Below are 25,754 nucleotides of genomic sequence, written 5' to 3'. Positions count from 1 at the left end.
CCGTTAGTAACACTCCAGGGAATGGCTTCACAGTTCTTCCTGATCCCCTTCTAAGGAATAAATCAAGGATCTTGAAGAATTAGAAGGTGACATTTAACCGCAAGGAACCTTGAGACGGCTTTGAAATCCAGATCCTTTCCCTACAACTGGAGCGTGCGAAGGGGCTGTGTTGAAAACGAAGGAGTGTCACATCAGGGTTTGAGGCCAGGAAATGAGTCCTTGCTCATTTCTAAAACATTAATTGAAAGCGGCTGTACCCTCCGACGTAGGGGAAGAATCATTTTGATCTGAAGGTTGCAGGATATCAAGAGAATGAAATGATTCTATATGAAGAACGGCTGCAGGAACTGGGGATGTCTAGTTTAATGAAAAGAAGGACCAGGGGAGACATGATAGCAGTCTCCGATATCTCAGGGGCTGCCCCAAAGAAGAGGGAGTCAAGCTATTCTCCAAAGCCACAAGAATTAATAAATGGAAACTAACCAAGGAGAGGAGCTACGTAGAACTAAGGAGAAATTTACTGACAGTGAGAACAATTAATCAGTGGAACAGCTTGTCTCCAGAAATTGTGAATGCTCCAAGACTGGAAGTTTTTAAGAAGAGTTTGGATAGCCATTTGTCTGAAGTGGTGTAGGGTTTCCTACAGGGAGTTAGACTAGAAGACCTCCAAGGTCCTTTCCAACTCTGTTATTCCTTTCTGTTTTTCTGAAATTGGGCTATTGAATTAACTATTATAACATTCTTATGGCCAAGGAGGCTTTGGATATTTCCTGCATCGTATTCCAACCTGTTTAGATTTTATGACAGGGGAAGGGAACACTGTTGTTCTAACCCGAGCTATAAAAATGTTAGTTTTGTTTAATCCAGAGTTCCTCAAAGTTGCCCACTGTAAGATGTGCGGATGCCAATTCCCAGAATTCTCCAGCCAAAATTCTGGGAAAGGGAAGCCCACATATCTTAAAATTGCCAAGTTTGAGAAACACTGGCTTAATTCATTCTCCAACACTGTGCCTCAGAGTTTCCTTCCACTTTTGTCTCTGTATCCATTTTACTTATTTTTTTTTAATATTATCCTTGCTCTGAAGAATACAAATATATGGATAGAAATATATGTGCAGAGTAAGTCGTGTATACGCCTAACTCTCACCTCTCTTTCTAGCTTTTATATCAATGTATCTAATGTCTACTCTATCTACTTAGAAGATACATCTTTTATCTCTTCTGTCTAGCTCCTACCTATTCTATTACCTATCCTGTTTAGTCCACTCTCTCTATCCTCCAACTTCTAATTCACTCTCTCTCTAGTCTCTCTTTTGTTATAGTATAGCCTTTATTGTCATTGTGCAAAATAAATAAAACGAAATTGTTACCTCTCTGTTTACATATCTACTAATCATCTATCACTGCACTCCCTATTAATCTATCATCAATCTATCACCTATTATTACACTACCAATTTATGTCTTTCATCTACTTATCTTTCCATCTTTATTTTATCATCTGTCCATTTATATCTTATATCTCTCTGTCTCTCTATATAATCTTTCCATCTCTATCCATTTATCTGTCTGTCTGTCTGTCTATCTATCTATCTATCTATCTATCTATCTATCTATCTATCATCTACCTATCTATCCATTATCAATCAATCAATCAATCAACCAACTTATCTATCTCATCTATTCTGTCTTTCTCATATATATATATATATATATATATATATATATATATATATATACACACACACACACACATATATATATATATATATATATACATACATACATACACATACACACACACACACACACCTATCCATTTTTATCATCTGTCTGTCTGTTTATACTATCTAATCTCTCTCTCTCTCTCTCTCATCTAATCTAATCCATCTATCTATCTACCTCTCATCTATTCTTTGTCTGTCTATCTCTTATCATCTCTCTCCCTATCTCTATTTTTATCATCGGTCTGTCTGTTTATTCTATCTAATCTCTCTCTCTCATCTATCGATATCATCTATCATCTATCTTTCTATCTATCTATCTAATCTATTCTATCTGTCTGACTGTATCTCTTATATATATATCTCTCTCCCTATCTCCATTTTTATCATCTGTCTGTCTGTTTATTCTATCTAATCTCTCCCTCTCATCTAATCTAATCCATCTACCTACCTACCAACCTAGCTCATTTATTCCTTCTTTCTGTCTGTCTGTCTCTTATCATCTCTCTCCCAATCTCAATTTTTATGATCTGTCTCTCTGTTTATTCTATCTAATCTCTCTCTCATCTGTCTGTCTGTCTGTCTGTCTGTCTGTCTGTCTGTCTATCTAATCTATCTATCTATCTATCTATCTATCTATCTATCTATCTATCTATCTATCTATCTATCTATCTATCTATCTATCTATCTATCTATCTATCTATCTATCTATCTATCTATCTCTTATCATCTGTCTCTCTCCAATTGTCTAGCTCATCTCCATCCATCTGACCATTCCTCTCTACCTTATAATAATAAAGCCCCAGATTCATTCTGAATGGCCAATGAAGGGAAAAGGAGAGAAATTCAGGGCCAGGCAGCATCTTATCCCAGCTCCAGATGAGATGGGACTACAACTCCCATGCGCCCCCGCAGCAAGCCCCCCCCCCAACGTTCCCGGGCTTCCCCCTTCTCTCTCTCTCTAGCTCTCTCTTTCCCCCCACCTCCAGGAGGCGGAGCTTCCCCGGACCAATGAGGAAGCAGTGACGTCACCGCCGCCGCGCCGCCGCCGCTTCCTCGAGGACGGAGCCTTGGTTGCCGGGCGACGGAGGAATCGGCCGCCCGGCCTGACCCCGAGGCCTCCTTTCCCCTCGCCCAGCCCGGATGCCCGTCTGGCAGCTCGCAGGCTGGCGGAGGGTGGCATGGAGGGGCGAGGCCTGGCCCTGAGCAGAAAGCAGCGCCTCTGAACCCGCCAGGCAAATGGTGAGCGGCGGGAGGCGGAGGGCTGGCGGAGGCGGAGGGGAAGGGGCGGCGCCGGGGAGGAGCACTTTCTGCCCCCCGGGGCTGGGCTCTGGGGAGGCAGCCGGGGAGAGAGGAAAAGGGACCCTCCGGAAGGGCAATCATGGGCTGCAGTACCCCGAGGCTCCGCTAGGGGGCCGTGCCCGGCTTGCCTTTGCTGCCCTCTAGTGCCCATGGTGAGCATTGCAGCCTAGTTTTTGCTAGCCCTCTCTGGTCCATGGTCAGATGGATGGAGGATGAGCTAGACAATTGGAGTGAGATAAGATATGGATGGATGGATGGATGGATGGATGGATGGATGGATGGTAGATAGATAGATAGATAGATAGATAGATAGATAGATAGATAGATAGACCGACAGTAGATAGATAGGTAGGTAGGTAGGTAGGTAGGTAGGTAGGTAGGTAGGTAGGTAGGTAGGTAGATAGATAGATAGATAGATAGATAGATAGATAGATAGATAGATAGATAGATAGAGGATGGACGAATGGACAATAGATAGATAGATAGATAGAGGATGGACAGATGGACAATAGATAGATAGAGATAGATAGATAGATAGATAGATAGATAGATAGATAGATAGATAGATAGATAGATAGAGGATGGACGAATGGACAATAGATAGATAGATAGATAGATAGATAGATAGTGAGTGGATGGACAGATGGATAATAGATAGATAGATAGATAGATAGATAGATAGATAGATAGATATAATAGATATAATAAATAATCTGGGCAATAAAATAATAATACATCCAGGTTAATAACAACAACCACCACATTTGAAGAAGCTACTTGGTTGATACCTAGGATGCTGGCAGCAACCCATATCAACCATCAGTGCCAGTCAGTGATATTTGTGATACATTTTTAAATATTCAGTTGACTGAGTTTCATGTTTAATGAATAAAAGAGATAATCATAATACCACCACCACCAATAATAATAATTAATCTTCTATTAAATTCACAGTCTGGGGCTGTCAAAAACTTAACAGTTCAAGTCCTAGGACCTAAGAGCTGTTAAGGTAGCTTCTGAGTACATAGGCAGTTCTGAGTAAGGTGGGGCTGTTTTGCAAAGTCAGGATATTCAGTTTAAAATTTAAGTTTAAAATTTCCATGCATCTAGGCAGCCCTTTGGGTATTGCTCCAAGGGCTCCTTATGACTATTGGTCCAACCATTGATTTCTTCATAATTGCTCAACTTCATTTTGCAAATCACAATCCTTTGTTATTTTTTTGTAGCCGTTTCTCTTCAATTTGTGCATCGCTTGGCATTACAATATTAATGAACCAGACTTTTTCCTTTTCCATAATAGTGGTGTCAGGCGTGTTGTGGGCCAAAATGTTTGTCTCTTTGGATCTGAAAGTCCCATAGGATTATATTATAATTATTATTATATACTGAACATTTAAAAATGTGTCACAAATACCATTGACTGGTGCTAATGGTTGATACGGGTTGCTGCCAGCGTCCTAGGTATCAACCAAGTATCTTCTTAAAATATATGATGTTCTGAGCAGCACAGTTTTTTGCAGTTCCGCTGGTGTCATTGCAGGAAGCTGCAATTTCTTGATGTGTTTTGTAAAATTCTTGGACATGGTACCAAGTTCCCCGATGACAATGGGTATCACATGATTCATCCATAGCTGTGTAGTTTCGATTTTATTATTGTTATATTAATAATAATACTACGCCATGACCGTGTTGCTAAGATCATTCACTGGAAATTGTGCCAAAAGTTTGGATTTGAGTACAGCAAAAACCACTGGGACCATCAGGTTGAGAAGGTTTTAGAGAATGAGAAAGTCAAGATCTTGTGGGACTTCAGAATCCAGACTGACAGGCACTTGGCCTACAACACACCTGACATAACAATAATTGAAAAGAAAAAAGTATGGTTCATTGACATTGCAATACCTACATTGCAATGCACGAATTGAAGATAAACAGCAAGAAAAAAATCACAAAGTACCGGGACTTGCAAATTGAGGTTGAGCGACTGTGGGGAAAAAAATCGTGTGTTGTCCCGATTGTAATTGGGGCCCTTGGAGCAATACCTAAAGGGCTACCTCACTATTTGGAAATTTTAAATTTATCAGACTTGAACATTCGGATTCTACAAAAAACCTCCCTACTTGGAACAGCTTATATCCTCCGACGTTACCTTAACAGTTCCTAGGTCCTTGGTTAGGACTCGAGCTGTTAGGCTACCAACCAGCCCCAAAGGCTGTGAATCTCACCAAAGATTAACCACATAATAATCTCCTTTATTCATTAAGCATGAAACTCAGTCAACTGAACATTTATTATTATTTTATTGTTGTTATTTTCAACCTTTTTGTTTAAGTGTGTATAAATCAATTAATTTTTTTTATTTATAAATCAATTACTTTATTATAAACAATATTTATAAGTTATATGCAAATAAAGTTATATATTTATACGTGTGTGTGAATGAGTCAGCTCAGGACATAGTGGCTAATGATGGTGATTCCTGGTTAACTCTTTGTAACCAGAAGAAGGCAGCTGGAGGTCTCGTTGAGGCATATGCAATTTCTGATTCCACAGATGGAAGAACAAACAGGAAGTAGAAGAGTGTGATGGGAATATGCCAATTTGTGTTTTACATGCAGTTTTAAGATAATTTAACATGGGTGTTAAATTCATTGCTGAGTGGTGGGGAGGGGGACAATATTTTTGAGATGAAGCGCAAGAAGACAAGATGAAGCGCTTCTGTGATTCAGGATATGCAATTCTAGCGGAGGGTGAACATGTTGATTTTCCAGCTCTTCATTCTCAGGTACCTTTCTTGTCTTTTTAGGACATCAAAGGCCAGTACTGGACCGATGATGATTCTGATGGAGAAAATGAGTCCGAGGAATTTTTATATGGAGTACAGGTCAGGCCCCTGTGACCTCTGAAGGGTCAAGATGATGAGTTGTGGTGGCTAACTTAAGGTGGGAGCGAGTAGGATTTCCTAGAAAAAATTGGGACAGCACAAAACCGCACTCACTCAAATAAAATAACAACCGTTCTGTATATCCCACCTGGATTGTTGGATCCCCAATGCAGAGCTCTCTAGTTTTTCAAATGCTGGCCTTTTCTGACTGGGAATAAGTAGAAATAATGTTATCGTTTCGTAGTGAAGTCTAATCACGAATCCCGATTAAATGTCTAGGGATTTGGCATCTCACTGTCTTTACTCTGGACACTTTAGGCTAAACCACAATGTGGAGAGATGAAATTTTGGGTTAGCCCACTGTGTAAACCAAGTGTCGCGGCTTGCCCGCCAAACTATGGCTAACGTAACGTGCAAACCGGCCAACGTCTCTGGAAACAACTCCATGGGGGGGGGTTTCTCTGTCGTTCTGCAGGGCACCTGTGCTGCAGACCTCTATCGGCATCCTCAACTGGATGTGGACATCGAAGCCGTGAAGGAGCTCTACAGCGAGAACTCCGTCTCTGTCCGGTGAGTCCTGTACCAACTTCCTTTTAAACAAGATGAGACAAAACAAGAATTGCTTTCAGGTTGAAACATTGAAGAACATGCAGATGTTTCAGGGTTCCAAATAGCATCTGAAAGTAAAATCAGAGCCCGAGGCAAAGTATTGCTCAAAGTTCCAATTGATAAAGAGAGCCATGTTGGCACATCTGGGAAAACCCAAATCTGGAAGCTTCCCGGTTTTCCCCACCCAGTTGAAAGTTCAGGATCCTGCCCTCCCCCCCCCCAGCCCATCACATGGTCCAATCTTCCACTGCCATGCTGGCAGTTCCTCCCATCCTGATCAGGCGCAGAGGCGCAGAGACAAAGGATGACCTTGGCTTTCTGGGAAGAATGTTGTTATGGCTACCTAGCATCTAACTCCTTACAATCCCACCTCCCATTTTCCCACCATAGAAAATGCATAGTAGAATAATAGAAAGTGTGGCAGGCCAAAGATCCAAAAGAAAAGATGGCTGCAGGCCCGGACAATGTGCTGGTTAATGCAAAGCCGAGTTTATATACGTGCAATGGAGAGGAACTGTCTAATTTCCCGTCTAAATATAGTTCCTTGGAGAAGCAATAAAATCTCTCTCAGGTGACTTCCAGGACAATGTTCTCTCTCTCTCTCTCTCTCTCTCTCTCTCTCTCTCTCTCTCTCTCTCTCTCTCTTTCTCTGTCTGTGTGTGCCTGTGTGTGTGTGTATTTGTGAGCTGCTAGTGCCCTGAGGACAAGTTGCTTCTTTTGTTGCCTTCTGAAGCAGAAGCAGCAATTATTAGATAGCAACAGCAGAAATGTTAAGGTCAGAGAAATAAACCAGGGAGGATTTTTAGTGAAGCGTATCAAAAGCGGAGGGGAGCGGGATGAGGGCCGCAGAGCTGGGAAAGAGCTAGGTGCGTGGACTGGAGCTTTCAGCCTAAGCTGGAGCTGTGGGGGAAAAGGTTCCCAAAAGGGATATTTGCCTTTCCCTTCCCTTCCTTTCCGTTCCTTTCCATTCCTTTCCTCTCCTTCTCCTTCTCCTTTTCCTTTCCTTCCCTTCCCTTCCCTTCTTGCTTTGCCTTGCCTTGCCTTCCCCTTTTCCTTCCCCATTCCCCTCCCCTCCCTTATATTTTTAAGGCAGTTGCAAGAACTATTCTGAATAGAATAGAATAGAATTCTTTATTGGCCAAATGTGATTGCACACACAAGGAATTTGTCTTTGGTGCATAAGTGCACATAACTGATGCTCTCAGTGTACATAAAGAAAAATAAAATAGAATAATACAATAATACAATAGCAGAGTTGGAAGGGACCTTGGAGGTCTTCTAGTCCAACCCCCTGCTTACACAGGAAACCCTATACCGTTTCAGACAAATGGCTATCCAACATCTTCTTAAAGACTTCCAGTGTTGGGGCGTTCACAACTTCTGGAGCAGTGGTGGGTTTCAAAAAATTTTGAAACCTCTTCTGCAGGTGTGGCCTGCTTTCCAGGTCTTCTAACTGGTTTGGTAGATTTGACGAACCGGTTCTACCGAACTGGTGCGAACCGGTAGGAACCCACCTCTGTTCTGGAGGCAAGCCGTTCCACTGATTAATTGTTCTCACTGTCAGGAAAGATACATTCATCAAGAATTACAAGATACAACACTTAGTCATAGTCACAGGTTACTAATAAGCAATCAAATCATGCTAGGAAACAAAACAATATAAATTGTAAAAATATAAGCAACAGGGGAATAGTCATAAGTGGGAGGCGATAGGCACTAGGAAGGATGAGAAGAACAACAGTAACACAGTCTTAGTAGATAATTTGAAAGTGTTGTGGGGATTAGTTGTTAAGCAGAGTGATGGCATTGGGGGGAAAAACTATCCTTGTGTCTAGTTGTGGGGATTAGTTGTTAAGCAGAGTGATGGCATTGGGGGGAAAAACTATCCTTGTGTCTAGTTGGGTTCCACCACAAAACCGTGTTCGACTAAAGCGCGCTCGACGAAACCGCGTAGCTGACGTCATCACAGCGCAAAAACAGCGCGGAGAAAAAAGCACGCTGTAATCGCTAAAGCTAAAATTAACCCCTAAACCTAACCCCCCTAAACCTAACCCTTAACCTAACCCTAAACCTAACCCTTAACCTAATGCCCTTTTTTCTCCGCGTTCGCTGTTGTCGCCCTGCTGATGACGTCAGCGACGCGGTTTAATCGGGCACGCTGTAGTCGAGCTTGGTTTTGTCGTGCCACGGTCTAGTTGTTCCGGTGTGCATTGCCCTATAGCAGTGGTCTCCAACCTTGGCAACTTTAAGACTTGTGGACTTCAACTCCCAGAGTTCCTCAGCCAGCTTTGCTGGGAGTTGAAGTCCACAGGTCTTAAAGTTGCCAAGGTTGGAGACCACAGCCCTATAGCATCGTTTTGAAGGTAGAAATTGAAACATTTTTTGTCCAGGATGTGGACCTAATTTGTCACTTATTCTGTGATGACAACTTAACTCTCTCTTTCCTATAACCTTTCATCTTAAGGCGTTAAATCAATAACACGGGGAGAAAACCTCTGTGGGTTAGGCCAGCTTCCTCTTCGGCTTCTGCCCCGCAGCTTTGGTTTCCCTGCCTTCCTTGTTTCAATGGACCTTTTTCCTAACCTCCTCTTTTCCCCTGCAGGGAATATGGGACCATTGATGATGTGGACATCGACCTGCATATCAACATCGGCTTCCTAGATGTAAGTTGCACGCCGTGCCAGTGCCTCTCTTGCGCCGAAGGGGTAGAGGTTGGCAAAGGGCTCCCAGGTTGCCCCTTTGTGGGTTTCTTACCTCCCCTGGTTGGGGTTATTTTTTTTTTCCAAATAATCTTTGTTGGTTATACATTTTTTTTAAAATAAGACATACAAATACAACTTTAAACATACAACTTCCCACTCCTCCCGCAGTGACAGTCATTCACAGCCCAACCTTTTTTCTTCCTCATTGTTTAGTCTCTAACCAGCATCTTCTTACAAAGTTCAGGGATCTATTACAATACCCATGTTCACTTTTAGTTCCCATTGTTAACAACTGCTATTTAACTTTTCCCCGTTTTAAGTCCCTGCTGTTCTCCTTGTCGCCCACATATACCATAAGTTCCAGCTAAGATAATGTTCCGTTTCTCCTTTGTCCCTCAGCCAACCCGTCACTCTGTCCATTTCTGCACATTCATAAATCTTCTTAATTATGGCATCTTCCGATGGTATGGTAGTAGATTTCCAAAATTGCGCACAGGTTATTCTTGCGGCGACAATTATATGTAGGCTCAAATGCCATACAGATTTACTCATGTTTTCTGGTTTTATGCTTAGTAAAAAAAAAGTCTCGGGTTTCCATTCCATGCTTGCCTCGGTAACCTCTTTTAGCCAGTTTTGAATCCTTCTCCAGTATTTCGTGGCCTCAGTACAGGACTACCAAATATGGTAGAATGTGCCATCCCTTCTTCCACATTTCTAACACAGTGGAGATAACCCAGGATGGTGTTATTTAGTCACGCACAGAGAATGACATTCTTGCCCCAAAGTTTTTATTTTTAATTTTTTGTTCCATGTTTTAACTTCTTTTATGAACAAAGTGCTGCCTGTGTTTTCTCCCCTCTACATCTTCTCTTTAGCATCGTTCTTTTTTTACATCATATTTTCATTTCAAATTTCAACCATCTTATTTTCTTTCCCTATTTTCCAATTTAACTTTAGTTTCTTCTTAATATATAAATAATATCGTTCTTTACCCCTCCAAGTTAATCAAATGCAACATTTCATTTCCATCTATGATTCTGTTTTACTATCAGTACCATATAGCCTCAAATCTAATTTTATGTAGTAAACATTCCACTTCATTAATTACCCACAATTAATAATATTAATCTGTCTCCCTCACATCCGATTAGCTATATACCATTGACAATATTACTGTATTTCATTCTATTCTACTTTCTATTCTTTCTTTCCTCTCCTGGTTGGTATCATTTAGTCACGAACAGAGAGTAACGTTCTTGCCAAGATGGACTAAAATAGTTGGTGAAATCAGAAGGGGGGCTGTAAGGGGGAAGTATCAGTGGTGGGTTACAGGCGGTACGCCCTGGTACGCGGATACCGGAGACTGCCCGGAGCACCGGATGATGCTCTGGAGGGCCCACCTGCCCGCCCATGCTCCTTACCTGTCTTTTAAGTCTTCGGGCCTTCCGCGCAGGTGCACGGCGGATACAGCGCCTGTGCGACATTCCGCTGAGCAGCTGGAGCGTCACCGAGGCTCGCGGAAGCGGTAAGACGCATGCGCGCGTCCATGTGGACCCCGCCGGTCCAGAACGGGATCCAGAACCCCCCACTGGGCAGTATGTAGCACGCAGTCTGGCGCCCTTGGTGCTCTCTGAGGTTGATTTTTTCCCCCCCTTGTAGATGTTTCATTACCCAATTTTGCAGATCCCACTCCTTTCTAGCACTGATGATGTTCCCTTGTTGGGTAATGAAACATCTGCAAGAAAACAGGAAACCTCAGGGAGTCCTAAGGAGCCCACAACGCTCCTCCTGCAAAAGAGCCGAGGTGGCGCAGTGGTTAGAGTGCAGTACTGCAGCCACTTCAGCTGACTGTTAGCTGCAGTTCGGCGGTTCAAATCTCACCGGCTCAAGGTTGACTCAGCCTTCCATCCTTCCGAGGTGGGTGAAATGAGGACCCAGACTGTGGGGGTGATATGCTGACTCTGTAAACCGCTTAGAGAGGGCTGAAAGCCCTATGAAGTGGTATATAAGTCTAACTGCTATTGCTATTGCTATCTCACTCTAGCCCCGATGAGGTTATCTAGTTGGGTAATGAAACTTCTGCAAGAAAACTGCCAAGGTCAGAGGGCCCCAAGGACTTCACAGTCCTCCTCCTCCTCCAAAGACCCCACTCCCTACTAGCCCTGATGAGGTTGCCTGCTTGGGTAATGAAATGTCTGCAACAAAACAGCCAACCACAGGGAGCCCCAGGTCTCCACAATTCAACCCTGAGCTGCAAACATTTTCTTCCGGTGGCACCTCGTAGACCCTGAGCTAGCAAGCACTGATGAAACTTGCCAAATTTTTGCCCAGAAAGACACCTTATATGTTTAGTCTAAGGGATGCAGTGGCTCAGTGGCTAAGACGCTGAGCTTGTCGATCAGAAAGACCGGCAGTTCGGCGGTTTGAATCCCTAGCGCCGTGTAATGGAGTGAGCTTCTGTGACTTGTCCCAGCTTCTGCCAACCTAGCAGTTCGAAAGCAGGTAAAAAATGCAAGTAGAAAAATAGGAACCACCTTTGGTGGGAAGGTAACAGCGTTCCGTGCCCCTTCGGTGTTTAGTCACCCCGGCCACATGACCACAGAGACATTTTCGGACAGCGCTGGCTCTTCGGCTTTGAAACGGAGATGAGCACCGCCCCCTAGAGCCGGAAACGATTAGCACATAGGTGCGAGGGGAACCTTTATCTACGTTTGGATCTGGAATTGCTCTGCCCCTCATCAAAACTGGTAAATGAGAAATAATCCCCCTCCCTACCTCAAAGTTTATTGTTTCGCATTGTAGGAAGAGGTCGCCACCGCCTGGAAGGTCCTCCGGACTGAGCCCATCGTCCTCCGACTGCGGTTCTCCCTTTCCCAGTATCTGGATGGCCCCGGTGAGTAACAGGCGTCTGGATGAGACGCGGAAGGAGAATGAAAGAGTCTCGTTTTTTACTTGTTAACCTTTTGGTCAAGATTAGGGGCACCGTTAGCCGAGTGTTATCTGACATATCCTTAATTTGAGGAATGCAGGTCCGGTCCTTAAGTAGCCATTTCCGTGACCCGACAAAAGCGCGCTTGACAAAATAGCGACGTCATTAGCGCGCCCACATTAACGCGTCGATATAAGCGCGCCGACGAAAGCACGAAGGAAGAAACAGTAAAATGTAAAATGTACTATTATTTTGTTTTGAAGCTTTTGAATGCTAGTAAAAGTTTATTTTAACCACGAAGGAAGAAATAGTCAAATGTAAAATGTACTATTATTTTAAGCTTTTGAATGCTAGTAAAAGTTTATTTTGTGGCATCAAATGGAATAAAGATATTGATTACAGACAGTAAAATGTAGTACTAAAAGTTTATTTTGTTGCATCAAATCAATCAGTTTTATTATTAGGGTTAGGGGTTAGGGTTAAGGTTAGCTTTTGAATGCTGGTAAAAGTTTATTTTGTTGCATCAAATGGAATAAAGATTTGAATTGCAACGTGCGCGCGAGGGTAGCTGCGTTTTCACGTCTTAAGCACGGAAGTTTGACAGCCTTTTGAATTGCGTGTGATTGTGTCGGCGCGCAGATGTCGGCGCGCTAGTGTCGCATTTTGCTTAGCGCTTCAGACGGCGTGGATTAGACGTCCACGGTTTTGTCGGTGTGGAAAAGGGTTTCGCGCTTTTGTCGGTGAACCGCCATTTCAAGTGGCCCTCGACTTAACAGCCATTCGTTTTAGTAACTCTTCGAAGTTACAACGGCGGTGAGAAAAAATATATATCCCTGGGTCATGTGATTCACCTCTGGACAAGCCAAGACAAGGCCAGATTCACTTAACAACCGCGTTGGCAATGTAACGACGGCAGGGATCCACTTAACAACTGTGGCTCTACTTCAAAAAATTTTTAGATTGTGCCGAAATGGTTAGACTGACCTTTAAAATTAAAGATGAAGAAGATACAGAATATTGTATGATTTGGAATAAATTCTTTGAATGGGGAGAGGCAAGATGTAGGAATTAGAGAAAGTAAATTATAAATGTTAGCACTGAAAATAGAGATGTATATAATGACAACCAGATGGGAAGGTAACAGCGTTCCATGCGCCTTTGGCGTTGAGTCATGCCGGCCACATGACCACGGAGACGGCTTCGGACAGCGCTGACTCTTCGGGTTTGAAATGGAGATGAGCACCGCCCTTTAGAGTCGGGAACGAGTAGCACATATGTGCAAGGGGAACCTTTGCTTTTATCTTATGAGCAGAGGGGAAAAAAAACCCCTTCCCCATCCTTATCAAATGGCTTTTTTTTAAATTACACACCAGGAAACACTAGTGTGTGTCAGAAAGGGGAAGGGGTTGAGGGAGGGTTGTGGTCTCTTCCCTTCTACCGGTGACTTCCCATTGGGGTTACGGGGGTTTCACACTAGATTCCTTGTTCAAATGCTAACCATTTAACATCTGGCTTCCTTCTCCAGAACCGTCCATCGAGGTTTTCCAACCATCCAACAAGGAAGGGTTTGGACTGGGCCTGCAGCTGAAGAAGTGAGTCAGGGATTGGGCCTATGAATCCTGAGATATAGCAACCACATTCCTAAGGCCTCTGACTGTGGGACCGAGGGATTATTTCTTGAAAGGAAAAACAAGTCCCTCTCCTGTCCCAGAATGCCTAATGTTGTGGCCGCCAGCATCCAGCTCAGACAATGAGGAGGTTGGGGAGAAACATGGGCCAGTCCTTGAGTCTGGGGAAGGCTCTGATGAGGGCTCTGTGTCGGAGGCAGAGAGGGGGCCAGGGTCGCCTGAGAGTTAGCAGCTGCCTTCAGACATCAGTGAGGCAGATGAACAGCTGGAGCCTGTTCCCAGTGTACCCATGCGCAGAGCAGCCAGACGAAGGGAACAGCTAAAGAACAGGGGTCGACTTGGGAGGAAGGCCACAGGTGGACGGTGAATGGCCCCTCCCAGAGGAAATAGGAGCCAAAGGGGAGTGGAGTTTGCAGGAGACAGTTAGTTCCATTCCGATGGAGCGGGGAAAGCCTCCAGAGTATGCCTTGTGTGTTCTCGAACCATCTCGTTCTATCTAATCCTTGTCAATCATCTTCACAGAATCCTGGGCATGTTCACATCCCAGCAATGGAAACACCTCAGCAACGACTTCCTCAAGACCCAGCAAGAAAAGCGGCACAGCTGGTTCAAAGCCAGTGGCACAATCAAAAAATTCCGTGCCGGTCTCAGCATCTTTTCACCCATTCCCAAGTAGGGCTGTTTTCTTCTCTTCTCTCTTCCTAAGAGCGGTTGGGCGGGGTGTGTGTGTGTTGTAGGCCTCCATTAGACATGGAAGGAAGTTTGAAAGGTGGTCAGAAGTAGGGTTGCTCTTCTCTGTCCTCTCTTCCTAAAGGGACGTGGATGGTGGTTGGAAGCCTCCACTGGACATGGAGGTAGTTGGAGGCCTCCATTGGACATAGAGGTAGTTGGAGGCCTCCATTGGACATGGAGGTGATTGGAAGCCTCCATTGGACATGGAGGTGATTGGAATCCTCCATTGGACATGGAAGTGGTTGGAGGCCTCCACTGGACATGGAGGTAGTTGGAGGCCTTCATTGGGCATGAATGGTGGTTGGAAGCCTCCATTGGACATGGACGTGGTTGGAGGCCTCCATTGGACATAGAGATAGTTGGAGGCCTCCACTGCACATGGAGGTAGTTGGAGGCCTCCATTGGGCATGGATGGTGGTTGGAGGCCTCCATTGGGCATGGATGGTGGTTGGAGGCCTCCATTGGACATAGAGATAGTTAGAGACCTCCACTGGACATGGAGGTAGTTGTAAGCCTCCACTGGACATGGAGGTGGTTGGAAGCCTCCATTGGACATGGAAGTGGTTGGAGGCCTCCATTGGACATAGAGGTAGTTGGAGGCCTCCGCTGGACATGGAGGTAGTTGGAGGCCTCCATTGGGCATGGATGGTGGTTGGAGGCCTCCATTGGACATATAGTTGGAGGCCTCCACTGGACATGGAGGTAGTTGGAGGCCTCCACTGGACATGGAGGTAGTTAGAGACCTCCACTGGACATGGAGGTAGTTGTAAGCCTCCACTGGACATGGAAGTGGTTGGAAGCCTCCATTGGACATGGATGGTGGTTGAAAGGTATAGGCTTGCTTTTCTCTGTCCTCTCTTCTCAAGAGAACATGGAGGTGGTTGGAAGCCTCCATTGGATGTGGAAGGTGGTTGGGTGGTTGTTCTCTACCCAGTCACCTTTCTCACGATTCTCCTTTTCCGTGCCCTCAGCTGATCCCTCGACTGATGGACATCTCTTTGGGCTCCACAGGTCTCCCAGCTTCCCCGTCATCCAGGACTCAATGCTCAAGGGCAAACTTGGCGTGCCAGATCTAAGGGTCAACCGCCTGATGAACCGCTCTATCTCCTGCACGATGAAGAATTCTAAGGTGGAAGTTTTTGGCTACCCTCCCAGCACCCAGGCAGGTGTCGTCCCATTCAACATCCTGGTGGGTTCCCTCTCTGCCCTTGTCCCTTCGGGCTGGTTGGGTAGAGTTCCCTTTTTTGGGGGTTGGTGCCTCTCCCCTTGGGGAAATTAGAATCGAAAGAGATGATCAGCAGACTCCTGGAGCAGAGACCTGGGTTGGACGCTTTGGGTTGCAGGTGGGAAAAGAACAGGTTGAAAGGCTTCCCTCCACTAAACTACCCAATTGGGAAACATCCTGCAATTTCAAAATTAGCACCTTGAGTAGAATGTGAAGGTTCTACTGCCTTGTTAATTTATTTATAGGTTCTCCTGCTTGAGCAGGGGGCTGGACTAGAAGACCTCCAAGGTCCCTTGCAGCTCATTCTATTCTATTTCTTTTGCTTATTCTGTTCTAATCTATTCTATTCTAATTTTCTATTCTATATTTTCTATTCTATTCTATTCTAATTTTCTATTCTAATTTTCTACTCTATAGTTTCTATTGTATTCTAATTTTCTATTCTATATTTTCTATTCTATATTTTCTTTTCTATTCTATTCTACTCTAATTTTCTATTCTATATTTTCTATTCTATTCTAATTTTCTATTCTATATTTTCTATTCCATTCTATTCTATTCTAATTTTCTATTCTATATTTTCTTTTCTATTGTATTCTATTCTAATTTTCTATTCTATTCTAATTTTCTATTCTATATTTTCTATTCTATTCTAATTTTCTATAATAATTTTCTATATTTTCTTTTCTATTATATTCTAATTTTCTATTCTATTCTATTATAATTTTCTATTCTATATTTTCTATTCTATTCTAATTTTCTATTCTATATTTTCTATTCCATTCTATTCTATTCTAATTTTCTATTCTATATTTTCTTTTCTATTGTATTTTTTTTTTTAAATATATTTTATTCATTTTCACATTCCATTTTACAATCACTTATATACAGGGTATTTGCTATAAGAAAAAAATAAAAAAATAAAAAAAGATAAAATAAAACAAGATAAAAAAGAAAACACAACTCATCATTCACAACCCCACCTGACACTTCCATCCTCCATACACCCCATCTACCCCCTCCAACTTTCCTTTCTCCCTCTAACACTCCCCTCCTACTTCCCTTTCCCCTCAAACCTTCCTTCTCCCCTTACTCCCAACACGCCCTCCTTACATTCCCCTTACTCCTTCCTTACTCCTCCCTCTTCTTTCCCTCTACCTCCCTCCTTGGTGTATGCCTTTGTTCAAGTGTTGTTTAATCTGATAAAAAGTAAAATAAACCAAGGAAAAAAAATATAAAGAAAGAAAAGAGAAAAAACAACAACAACAACAACAACAACCGTATATAAGTGCATTCTTGTTCTTATTGAGACTATGTTAACACCCACCCACCCACCCCCCATAAATCCCCATCCCTAATCCTCCCGACTTCCCAGGGCCCACACCTGGCACTGCCTTCTATCTAAAGTATCTTGTGTTCGTATGGATTAAAAATAAAAGTAATATATTAAGGAAAAGAAAAACAAGAAAAAGGAAAGAAAAGAAAAAAGAAAAAAGAAAAAGGAAAAAAAAAGAAAAGAAAAAAAAACTCTTTGTATTGAGCTCAGCCCCCCATCTTTATCTATGCTTAAATAGTGTAAGTCATTCTATCTATATTTTATTCTCGTCTCTTACTTCTTTGTTATTTACCCCAACCTCCTGTAGACTCTCCCGTTCCTCTTCCTTAACCTTGTATTCAGATAAATATTTATACAAATTTGTATAGACATCAATATACCGTCTAGCTCAAAAATAATCCCTTCCAGTAAAATTTAAGCAGCGTGGATCATTCCACATATTCAAATATTACATTACAGAAGAATAATCAAACTTTCCCTTCTAATAGAATTTAAACAGCGTAAATAATCTTTCTTAACCTTGTTTTCAAACAGTAATTCAAAATAATCTAACCGAACTTTCCCTTCTTAGTAAAATTTAAGCAGCGTAGATCAAGTATTACTTTACACAAAAATCAGTTTACATTCTATCTTAAGGTGGTCCCGACCGGCTTTCCCTTCTAATAGGATTTAAACAACGTAAATCATTCCGCATGCATTTTACCCTCATCCCTTGCTTGTCTGATATTTACCACTATCAAATTTATGCAGACATTAGTTTAAGATCTAACTCAAAATAATTTCACCAAACTTTCCCTTCTAATAAGAATTAAATGGCATGGATCATTCCCCATATTCAGATAGTACTTTCAGCAAGAATCAGTTAAACTTCTGTTTTAAAAAAAAATCTTGTCCAGCTTTCCCTTCTAACAGAATTTAAACAACATAAATCATTTTGCATCCTTTTACATATATACATTCTCTTTTCTATTGTATTCTATTCTAATTTTCTATTCTATTCTATTCTAATTTTCTATTCTATATTTTCTATTCTATTCTAATTTTCTATAATAATTTTCTATTCTATATTTTCTTTTCTTTTCTATTATATTCTAATTTTCTATTCTATTCTATTATAATTTTCTATTCTATATTTTCTATTCTATTATAATTTTCTATTCTATTTTATTCTATTCTATATTTTCTTTTCTGTTCTATTCTATTCTAATTTTCTGTTCTATTCTAATTTTCTATTCAAATTTTCTATTCTATTCTATATTTTCTTTTCTATTCTGTTTTATTATAATTTTCTTTTCTATTCTGAATTCTTTTTTTTTTTTTTTTTAAAGGTTAAGAGAAAAAATTTAAAAGCCCATCCCTCATTTTCTGAACAGATTCCTCACTTGGAATCTTGGGAAAAGGACCATCCAGTCATTGCTGCGACTGTAGTTCTGTTCAGAGTTTTTTATTCTGGGTTTTCGTTCTGGAGTTTCACAGAGACTTTCAGTCTTCTTTTAGCTACCAAGCGCAGCTGGAATCTGGCTGGAAATGGCCCGTTTTTTGTGTGTGTTTGTTTTACTCTGCCTAGGGAATCGGGTAGCATCCCTCTTTCCATGTTCATATCCCCAAGATGTAGGAAGCCAGATTTGGTTGGCTGTCTGAGGAAAGCAAAGCAAGTGCCATTGATCAGGGGTGTCAAACTCAAGGCCCAGGGGCTGGATCCGGCCCGCGGGGTGCTTAGATCTGGCCTGCTGGGCCGCCCTGGAAACAGCAAGGCCCGCGATGTCTCTGCCAGTGAAAACTGAGCACAGGGAGGCCACCCGTTTTCGCTGGCAGAGGGCTGCAGGAGGCCGTCGCAGCTGAAAACGGAGCTCGAGAGCCCATTTTCGGTGGCAGAGCACTTGGGCCACCACAGGTACCCCTGACATGAGTGACTTCGAGCTGGCCATGTCCCCCCTGGCTACGTCTACTCTGCCCCCCACCCCAAAGTCAAACACGACCCTGATGTGGCCTTCAATGAAATCACGTTTGACACCCCTGCCATAGATGGTTGGGAGCCGCCAAGGCCCCTTTCCCATCTAATCTATGGCTGCGACACCTTCCCATTACCGGCTCGATGAAGTGTTTTAACCGGGAGAAAGGACTTGTTGACGTAAGGTTGGTTTCTTGGCATTAAGCTGCCCAGTCGTATACGTCAACAGTGCACCTCCCGTTTAGGGGGTTTAGTTTTTAGGGGGTTAGTTTGACAGATGATATCCGAAACTTTGCGAAACGCGTCTTGAACACACATCCTCTCGAAGTGCTCCTTTCTACAATCTGAAGGAACGATTGTCCTCCTTCACCCCGTGGGGATCAACAAGCAGTTTTCTCCTTGGCACATTTGCAGTGACGGGAAGCCAGTTGCCTCTCCAGATGTGCCAGTTTCAACCCAAACGCTTGCAGATCATGGAAATGGTGGTCCTCCACTCAACAGAGGTTCTTAGCACAGGTTCTCCTACCTAGAGAGCAGAAGTGGTACTCAGCCGGTTCTGACCGGTTCGCCCGAACTGGTTGCGGCGAACTGCAAGGTGGACCCACCCACCCACCTTGGCTCCAAAATGTCCTATGTAGCCTCGTTTTCAACCCCACGTGCGTGCGAAGCGCATGCGCAGAAGGCTGCGCGCATGTGCGAAAGGCGTGTGTGTGTGCTCACAGTTGTGAACCGGTGGTGAACCCAAGTGAATTCCCCCTGCTGCTAGAAAGATAGCGAGCTCACATAGACTAAATTCTCAGCTGAGATTCCCGGAGTTCCTTCCTGAAAAGACTTCCTGGAATGACAATAGCTGTGGATGAAGGGGCCCAGATGATGAGGGAGCAGGTGCCAACTCATGCGGTGGTCTCTTTTTTATGTGTATGTGTGTTTTGTCCACAGGTTGGCGGCCATTGCAAAAACATCCCCACCTTGGAGTACGGCTTTCTCGTCCAGGTAAAATATCTGTGCATCCCCCTTAGCATATTCTACTTCACTAAGCGTGATATCCCGCTCCTGTCACATAATAAACCAGTTTGGTTTTGGCCTGATTGGGATCAAAGACCCAACTGACCACAACTCAACCCAATCTTGTTTGTTTGAGCATTTAGACTTAGATACCGCTTCCCAGGGCTTTATCGCCCTCTCTAAGCGGTTTACAGAGTCAGCTTCTTGCCCCCCAACAATCTGGGTCCTCCTTTTACCCACCTTGGAAGGATGGAAGTCTGAGTCAACCTTGAGCCAGTCAGGATTGAACTGCTGGCAGTGGGCAGAATTAACCGTAGCAATAGTAATAGACTTATATACCACTTTATGGTAGTTTACAGCCCTCTCTAAGCAGTTTAAAGAGCCAGCCTATTTGCCCCCAACAATCTGGGTCCTCATTTTACCCACCTCGGAAGGATGGAAGTCTGAGTCAACCTTGAGCCTGTCAGAATTGAACTGTTGGCAGTGGGCAGAATTAGCCTGCAATACTGCATTCTAATTACTGTGCCATCGCGATCCTCCTTCCCTCCCTCCATTTCTTCTTTCCTTCCTTCTCGCTCACTTACAATAGCTCTTAGACTTATATACTGCTTCCCAGTGGTTTAAGCGGGTTAAGGAATCAGCCTCTTGCCCCCAACCATCTGGGTCCTCCTTTTACCCACCTCAGAAGGATGGAAGGATGAGTCAACCTTGAGCCTGGTGAGATTCGATTTGCCAAATTGCAGTCAGTCAGCAGAAGGAGCCTGCAGTACTGCACTCTAACCCAGGGGTGGGCTTCAAAAATTGCAGGGGGGATTTTTCACCCTCCCCAGCCTCCGGAGGCTTTCCTCGAGCCTCTGGGAGGGCGAAAACTGTTTCCCCCGGAGGCCGGAAACAGGTTCATTTCCAGACTTCCGGTAGGCCTTTCCCCCCCCCCCCCCCGAGCCTCTGCACAGGCCCTGCATTTACCTGGCATGATGAATGGGCCATGTGGAGACTCTTGGGAGGGGCAGGGCAAGCTGGGAGGGGCCAGCCAGAAGTGGCCTTTGGGGGTTCGCCGAACTGGGCAGAATTCTAGCTAGACGATTGCCCGAACCCATGTGAGCCCCCAGCAGCCCACCCCTACTCTAACCACTGCGCCACCATGGCTCTTAAGTGGATCCCTTGCTTCTGAGATGAGGTTGACTTGAGTAGTCTGGCAATGCTTTCCCAAACTGCTTTGAGATCCACTAATGGGAAAGGATCGACTCTGAACCTTCTCCAAGCTGAGCCTCCGTTCTTCTGCTCTCTTCCCTTAGGGGAGTTGGTTTTACTGACTTCGCTGGAGTCTCTCTCTCTCTCCCTCTCCCTCCTCCTCTCTCTCTCTCTCTCACTCTCATTCTCTCTCTCTCTCTCTCAGATTATGAAATATGCAGAGCAGAGGATTCCTACTTTGAATGAGTACTGTGTGGTATGCGATGAACAGCACGTCTTCCAGAATGGGTCCATGCTGAAGGTACTGCCCTTTAAATAAAAGAGGAGCGAAAGGGGAGTGGAGTTTGCAGGAGACCATTAGTTCCCTGAATTGGTTTGTGACTCTCCGAGACGCCTTGCCAGGTTTTGCCGATATCGGCCTGGCAGCTCTCCAAGCTAGATAAGGTCCGTGACTGTAAATCCTCCCTTAAAAGACTTTGCTGGATGTCAGTGAGCGGAATTCACAGTCAATTAATAAAAGGGAGTTTTTGTCGGGACAAGGAGTTTGTTTCATGCTCTCGGGAAGCCTCGGTCGAACAAGCTTTGGGGTCTTTTCTCACTAGTGGCATGGCTTTTGTTTTCAGCCAGCTGTGTGCACACGAGAGCTGTGCGTCTTCTCTTTCTACACCTTGGGGGTGATGTCCGGTGCTGCGGAAGAAGTGGCCACAGGAGCAGAGGTACAAGGGTAGGGAGGTCAACCCGGAAGGGAAGCATCTACAGTACGGGGTTAGAACTTGGGCCGAAGAACTTTGGTTTCAGGAAAGGCCTTTCTTCAATCCTGGGCTAATTCTGGCCTTCTCCATCAAGGGTCACTTCATAACAACCTTTAGTGGAACTTGGTACCCTCAAGTATCAGGGTTCCAAAATTAAATCAGAGTCCAAGGCAAAGTATTGCTCAAAGTTCCAATTTATTAAGAGAGCCATGTTGGCACATCTGGGAAAACCCGAATCTGAAAGCTTTCCGGTCCCCCCTCCCCCCAGTTGAAAGTTTAAGATCTTGCCCCCCACACCCACGAGTCCATCCCATGGTCCAATCTCCCACTCCCATGCTGGCAGCTTCCACCCATCCAGGTCTGGTTAGGTGCAGAGGTGCAGGGACAAAGGATGATGACCTTGGCTTTCTAGAAAGAATGTTGTTATGGCTACATAGCATCTAACTCCGTACAATCCTCCCCCTCCCATTTTCCCACGATAGAAAATGCATAGCAGAATAATAGAAAGTGTGGGAGGCCTAAGGGCCAAAAGAAAAAAATGACTTGCAGGCCTAACATCAAGTTCCATTAGGCCTCGTCTCTTATGAAGCCCTCACTCAAACATGCTGTATCCACCCACCCAATAGTGTGACAGCACCTCCGGAAGTTTGAATTTGAATATCGTTTCCCCAAATATTGATGTCATGTGCGAAATAGAAAGAGAAATAAAAGGACTGGGGAAAAAAATTCACTCCTGGTATACAGCAGGGAAGAAAATTCAGGGTGTGATTCTGATACATATTCATTTCCATACGGGGGTCCCTAATCTTTCTGCATAATTCTTGCTTATCAGGATGGAAATGAAATATCAGATTGGCTCTATCTATCCTATCCCATTCCATCCCATCCATCTATCATCTCTCTCTCTCTCCCCCCCCTCCCTTGCTCTCTCTCTCTCGCTCTCCCTCATATTCTCTATCATTTTCTATCTTTCTCTTTGATCTATATCTGTCTATTCATGAATCTATTTCTTCTTCATTGTCTGTCTGTCTGTCTGGCTCTGTCTAATCATCATCTATATTTATGATAGAAATGAAATATCAGATCCTCCCTCCCTCCTTCTCTCTTCCTTTTTTTTCTTTTTTTCTTTCTTTCTTTCTTTTTCTCTTTCTTTCTTTCTTGCTATTTCATTCTATTTCTTTCTCTTTCTTCCTTTCTCTTTCTTTCTTTCTTTCTTTCTTTCTTTTTCTCTTTCTTTCTTTCCTTCTTTCTCTTTCTTTCTCTTTCTTTTTCTTTTTCTCTTTCTCTCTTTCTTTCTTTCCTCCCTCTTTCTTTCTCTTTCTTACTTTCTATTTCTTTCTCTTTTTCTTTCTTTCTTTCTCTTTCTTTCTCTTTCTTTCTTACTTTCTTTCTTTCTTTCCCTCCCCTTGGCAGCTCACAATCTGGACAACAATCAGTTGACAATGCCAGAGTCGGAGAGATGTTATAATGGAGATGAGCCTATCCCAGTCTTTCCTCCATGTCTCCTTTCCTTCAGGTAGTCGACCTGCTGGTGGCCATGTGCCGGGCGGCTTTGGAATCCCCACGCAAGAGCATCATCTTTGAGCCTTACCCGTCTGTTGTGGATCCCAGCGACCCCAAGACCCTTGCCTTCAACCCCAAGGTTGGTGCGATTCTTCGGCATAAAGCCTTCTTATCTGCCACAGGGTTTACAGTCGCCAATAACATTCACGCTACAAATCCAGTGTCCCCATTATAGAAGCCACTCACCTGTTGCTTTATGGTTTAGCTGGAGTGGCCTCTTCCAACCATGGAAGCTTTAGGGTGGGTGGACCAACTCCTAAAATTGAAATCAGAGACGGCTGGATTTCAGCTCCCAGAATTTCCCACCTAGGCTGGCTGGGGGTTCTCGGAGTTGAAGTCCACATATGAGCCGTGGTGGCCCAGTGGTTAGAATGCAGTACTGCAGGCTACTTCTGCTAACTACCGGCTGCCTGCAATTTGGCAGTTCAGCTCTCACCAGGCTCAAGGTTAACCCAGTCTTCCATCCTTCTGAGGTCAGTAAAATGAGGACCCAGATTGTTGGGGGCAATTCCTTCCCTCCCTCCCTCCCTCCCTCCCTCATTCATTCATTCATTCATTCCCTTCCAGTGGTTAGAATCCAGTATTACCCACAGTCAGTAGTTTGAGCCTCGTCGACTCAAGGTTGACTCAGCCTTCCATCCTTCTGAGGTGGGTAAAATGAGGACCCAGATTGTTGGGGCCAAGAGGCTGACTCTGTAAACCGCTTAGAGAGGGCTGTGAAGCACTGCGAAGCAGTGTATAAGTGCTCTTCCTTCCTTCCTTCCTTCCTTCCTTCCTTCCTTCCTTCCTTCCTTCCTTCCTTCCTTCCTTCCTTCCTTCCTTCCCTCCCAGTGGTTAGAATGCAGTATTGCAGGCTCATTCTGCCCACTGACATGAATTTGAATCTTCCCAGGCTCAAAATTGACTCAGCCTTCCATCCTTCCGAGGTGGGTAAAAGGAGGACCCAGATTGTTGGGGGAAGAGGCTGACTCTGTTAACCGCTTAGAGAGGGCTGTAAAGGACTGTGAAGTGGCATATAAGGCTAAGTGCTGTTGCTATTGCTATATTAAAGCTGTCACGAATGAGAAGCCTTGAGCTAGGAGGCTCAAAGCCCATGGTCAGCAACAGGAACTTTGTAGCCTATCAGCAATTCAACCACCAGTTGAACCAGAATCCTTGTAGCATTTTGGTTCTCAGAGCTTTCTTGCTATGGGCAAATAACTGTAAGAGTGTTTTATTTGTATTTTTGATCCGCATCTCTTTCGTTGACCCGTAGAAAAAGAATTACGAGAGGCTGCAGAAGGCCCTGGACAGCGTCATGTCCATCCGTGAGATGACTCAAGTAGGCATTCACACTTTTATGTCTGGGTTAGATTAAGCCCATCTCGTCAGGGTGGAGCTCTGACCTTGATGGGATCAGAGGTGGTAATTCAGCCGGTTCTGGAGAACCGGTAGTGGAGATTTTGAGTAGTTTGGAGAACTGGCAAATGCCATCTCTGAATGGCCTCACCCCCATCCATTTGCTGCTTCCCGAGTCCCAGCAGATCAGAGTCCCAGCTGATCGGCTGGGTCTTCTTCTGTTGCTCTGCACAGGAGAAGGGAGCTGGGAAGCAGGTTAGTGGGGTGGGGAGGGAATGGAGATTTTACAGCATTCCTCTGCCACGCCCTACCAAGCCACACCCACAGAACTGGTAGTAAAAAAAAATTTGAATCCCACCACTGGATGGGATGCGTAGAAATTGTGCAAACTAGAGCACACGAATCCCCGTATGTGTTGACATAGGTTTGTACATAAGTGTAATCTTTATTGTCATTGTACTTAAATACAACGGAATTGGTACATGCACACATTCCTGTGTAGAGATGTGAAATCAGTACGTTGGCTCATTCGGAGGGAGCCTTGCCGTCCCTTTGAATTGGCTGCTTTCCTTTTTCTTTTTTTTTTTTTCAGGGTTCTTACCTGGAGATCAAGAAGCAAATGGACAAGTTAGATCCTTTGGCCCATCCCCTCCTACAGTGGTAAGCAAGCAGTTCGCAACTATGGTGCAGAGACTGCTGGGAAGCCAACTAAGAGTAAGGCATGAGACTGGACTTGGTATATAGCAGGGGTGGGTTTCAACCGGTTCGCGACGGTCCCTGCGAACCGGTTGGTCGGCGAACCCGGAAGTAAGTAACTTCCGGGAACGGCGAAGGGCCCACCCGCCCGCCCGCTCTCCTTACCGGTCTTTGAAGGCTTCTGCGCT

The 25,754-nt window shown here is 44.1% G+C and overlaps 1 protein-coding gene across 6 annotated transcripts in view; it reads left to right on the top strand.

Annotated features, from left to right (window-relative positions):
* The first annotated feature begins 2,749 nt into the window (after positions 1–2,749).
* The window catches only part of PARP6 (poly(ADP-ribose) polymerase family member 6), a 35,964-nt gene continuing 12,959 nt past the window's right edge, over positions 2,750–25,754 (top strand). For 4 of the 6 annotated variants that reach the window (XR_004256652.1, XM_032233338.1, XM_032233335.1 and 1 more), the window contains exons 1-14: positions 2,750–2,965; positions 5,832–5,909; positions 6,385–6,479; positions 9,121–9,181; positions 12,023–12,113; positions 13,675–13,741; positions 14,300–14,449; positions 15,521–15,698; positions 19,961–20,014; positions 21,423–21,518; positions 21,841–21,933; positions 23,486–23,611; positions 24,788–24,853; positions 25,463–25,530. Coding sequence is in view for 5 of the 6 variants with exons in the window: in XM_032233338.1 (XP_032089229.1) it covers positions 2,963–2,965; positions 5,832–5,909; positions 6,385–6,479; positions 9,121–9,181; positions 12,023–12,113; positions 13,675–13,741; positions 14,300–14,449; positions 15,521–15,698; positions 19,961–20,014; positions 21,423–21,518; positions 21,841–21,933; positions 23,486–23,611; positions 24,788–24,853; positions 25,463–25,530 (1,226 nt within the window). In the remaining variant the exon portion in view is untranslated. The remainder of the gene's footprint in view (positions 2,966–5,831; positions 5,910–6,384; positions 6,480–9,120; positions 9,182–12,022; positions 12,114–13,674; positions 13,742–14,299; positions 14,450–15,520; positions 15,699–19,960; positions 20,015–21,422; positions 21,519–21,840; positions 21,934–23,485; positions 23,612–24,787; positions 24,854–25,462; positions 25,531–25,754) is intronic. The other 2 variants (XM_032233337.1, XM_032233336.1) reach the window with 1 other exon arrangement.

The sequence above is a fragment of the Thamnophis elegans genome, chromosome 16 (assembly GCF_009769535.1).
Source record: "Thamnophis elegans isolate rThaEle1 chromosome 16, rThaEle1.pri, whole genome shotgun sequence".
In the NCBI taxonomy this organism is placed as follows: domain Eukaryota; kingdom Metazoa; phylum Chordata; class Lepidosauria; order Squamata; family Colubridae; genus Thamnophis; species Thamnophis elegans.
Note: the sequence above shows the minus strand (reverse complement) of the source record. Positions and strands in the feature narration are given on the sequence as shown.